Genomic DNA, 2,600 nt, shown 5'->3' with positions numbered 1-2,600 from the left:
TTGAAAGTCAAGTGTCAATCGCTGCATCACCAGCGAAATCCTGGAAGACTCCTTTCTTTAGGGTTCACCCCCTCTGCTGAGCTCCACTAAGCAGTCCTTGGGGTGCACTGATCTGACATTTCCCTACCCTCCCTTAGTAGCAAAAACCTAGCCTCTAGCTGGCCCCAACATATGCTTCTGGACTGAATCAAGTAGGTTTTTTTTATTATTTTTATTTTGTTTTCCCAGGGCCAGGCGTGGGTGGAGCAGAGGGCTGGCTCTGTCTGAAAGGAGGCTGGAGGAGAAGTGAAGTTGAGGCTAGGAATACCCATGACCTTGTTCACAGATCCCTTGTTGAGAGGATCCAGCAGATGCCAAAGTCCCCAGAGGATGGGCACAGCTACGATGTTAGTAAATGAAGGTGACCACATAGCTTTTATTGTTTAGAACTGGGAAGGTTTTAAGGTAGGAAAAATAGGGGAAGTTGTTGGCCACGCTGGCAGAGTTTGCAACACTGTATGATTTTAAGGCAGACTCCCTGTTGAAGAGTGCCATGTCTAAGAAGGAGAGATACATACAGGTTTGCCAGCCTTGCTGTAACGTGGGCTTCTCTCTGGATTCACTCTCCCCACCGTCGTGGATGAGCAAACTCTGTTCAGGGGAGGGATGCTTGGCCTCCGTGCTGACCCGAAGCCTCTTCAGACCGCAAATAGCCAGGTACTCAGTGGGGAGAGTGTTGGTACTGCACAGGGAAAGCTTCAGGTCCCGGACCAGCGTGAAGTTCAGCAGGAGCCCCAGCGCAGATGTGTCTGTGAACCAGATGGTCAGACGGTCACTGTAGCTCGTTTGCTCAACGGCAAGAGGCAGCACGGTTTTACAGCTGCACATCAGGTTGGCCAAACTGTAGTCACAGTCGCGGATGTCTGCTGAGCAGCTGCACTTCCGAATGGTGTTTTCCTTGATGAAAATGAGCGTGCCGTTCCTCTGAGCCCTGGTGAAGCAGTTGAGTGCAAAGACACCCAGCGCACCGATCAGAAAGAAGCTGTGCCCAGAAGGAGGTGCCATTCTCGTCTCAGCGCGGGCCAGCCAGGTTCCCCTTCATGAGCAGATTCATTGAAACTCACCTGAAAGAAAATAAGCAGTTTTGTTATCACAGCCTCTCCTTAGAAATGAGCAGCCTCTGGGAAAAAAAGGAAGCCCCGGAATAACACGTCGTAAACTTTCTCACTTGCAGTTTCAGCAAAGGCAGGCGATGCTAGGAACCCAAGTCCAGGGCATGCTCTTTTCTAAGAGCCTGGGGTGAGGGTGGGGGGAGGGCAGCAACCAGGCCCCTGAAATCTGAAAAAGCGAGCTAGAAAACTCCCGGTAGTGTCTGCTGGTGGTGAGATGAACACGCCAATAAGCAAGCAAAGAGTAGATGCAGGGGGAGGAGACCCAGTGCATCCTGTCTGTGGACAGAGAATTGGAGTGATTGGAGGGTACTGTCTGTCTTACCCACTTAAGCACACACATTCCCTCCTCCCCCTCAATATCTGACTTCCTGGAATTCAGGAGACAAGCGGTTTCTTGTTGGAATCAGCTACCCACCTACTGTCTGTTAACGCAGCATGCATACCGATGATGAAACAGTTAATGGTAAACCTCAATGTCTAACTAGACAAACACGCTCCCCTCCCTCTTATCGCTCTGTTTATATGACCGTTCATATTTTCCTGGTCTCCGAGACCAGGACTGTAGTCCACATTAACTGTGTCACTAGACAAGGAAAAGACCCACTGCACAGCAATTCATCACAGGGATCTTGATTTACCAACTCCTTTCCCCCAAACAAGCCTTATCAATTGATTTAAGTTTTTTTATTTTTCAGTTGGTTGCAATGGGTCTTTTGCTGCCACACGGGCTCTCTCTCGTTGTGGCTAGCAGCGGATACTCCTCCTTCCAGTGCTCAGGCTTCTCGTTGCCGTGGCTTCACTTGTTACCAAGCACAGGCTCAAGTTCGCAGGCTCAGTAGCTGTGGCACATGGGTTTGGTTGCTCGAAGGCATGTGGGATCTTCCCAGATCAGGGATCGAACCCCTGCCCCCCCATTCGCAGGTGATTCCTATCCAGTGTACCCCTAGGGAAGTCCTATGAACTGAAATCCAAATGTGAAACAGTATGTAAACACTGTTAAATGATCAAATTAGGTAGGAACGCATGCTGAATTGAAAGAGCAACCCTGATGTCCAACTTGGGTGAAAATGCCCTATGGGTGTCTGGCGTTTAATTGATGTGTGTGTGGTCTTCTTTTATGGTGTGATTGAAATGACACATGTTGTGAAATAGGACACCAGATTTCAGTTTTTCTGAATAAGTAAATTTCCCCTGACTTAGCTGATGACCAAAGAGAGAAAACAATATAATCCAGGGTATCTATCTGTATGGTGGTGGGCACGGCAAGATGCTGGGAATGAGACCTCTGAACAGGATCTGGTGACGGCCCCCGCAGGAGGAGTGCTAAGGAGACACCGATGGAAAGTCAGTGCCCGGGGGGTTAAACATGCGTCCACAGAAGATGGTGACAGAGGGAAAGGAGCTAGGCTGACCCGCACCACTACAAGAGGGCAGCGCAGGTCAATGCAA

At 49.7% G+C, this 2,600-nt stretch overlaps 1 protein-coding gene across 1 annotated transcript; it reads right to left on the bottom strand.

Annotated features, from left to right (window-relative positions):
* Positions 1–1,089, bottom strand: EPCIP (exosomal polycystin 1 interacting protein). The gene has a single exon (XM_055570203.1). It carries the CDS (start codon positions 1,042–1,044, stop codon positions 388–390), a length of 657 nt encoding a protein of 218 aa, XP_055426178.1. The 5' UTR covers positions 1,045–1,089; the 3' UTR covers positions 1–387.
* Between the last annotated feature and the right edge of the window lie 1,511 nt (positions 1,090–2,600).

The sequence above is a fragment of the Bubalus kerabau genome, chromosome 2 (genome assembly GCF_029407905.1).
Source record: "Bubalus kerabau isolate K-KA32 ecotype Philippines breed swamp buffalo chromosome 2, PCC_UOA_SB_1v2, whole genome shotgun sequence".
Classification (NCBI taxonomy): Eukaryota; Metazoa; Chordata; class Mammalia; order Artiodactyla; family Bovidae; genus Bubalus; species Bubalus kerabau.
This window is presented reverse-complemented; position numbering and strand designations above follow the sequence as displayed.

Bases quoted from the DNA above. Each gene is read 5' to 3' on its own strand.
- EPCIP (XM_055570203.1), bottom strand. From the start codon at position 1,044: ATGGCACCTCCTTCTGGGCACAGCTTCTTTCTGATCGGTGCGCTGGGT.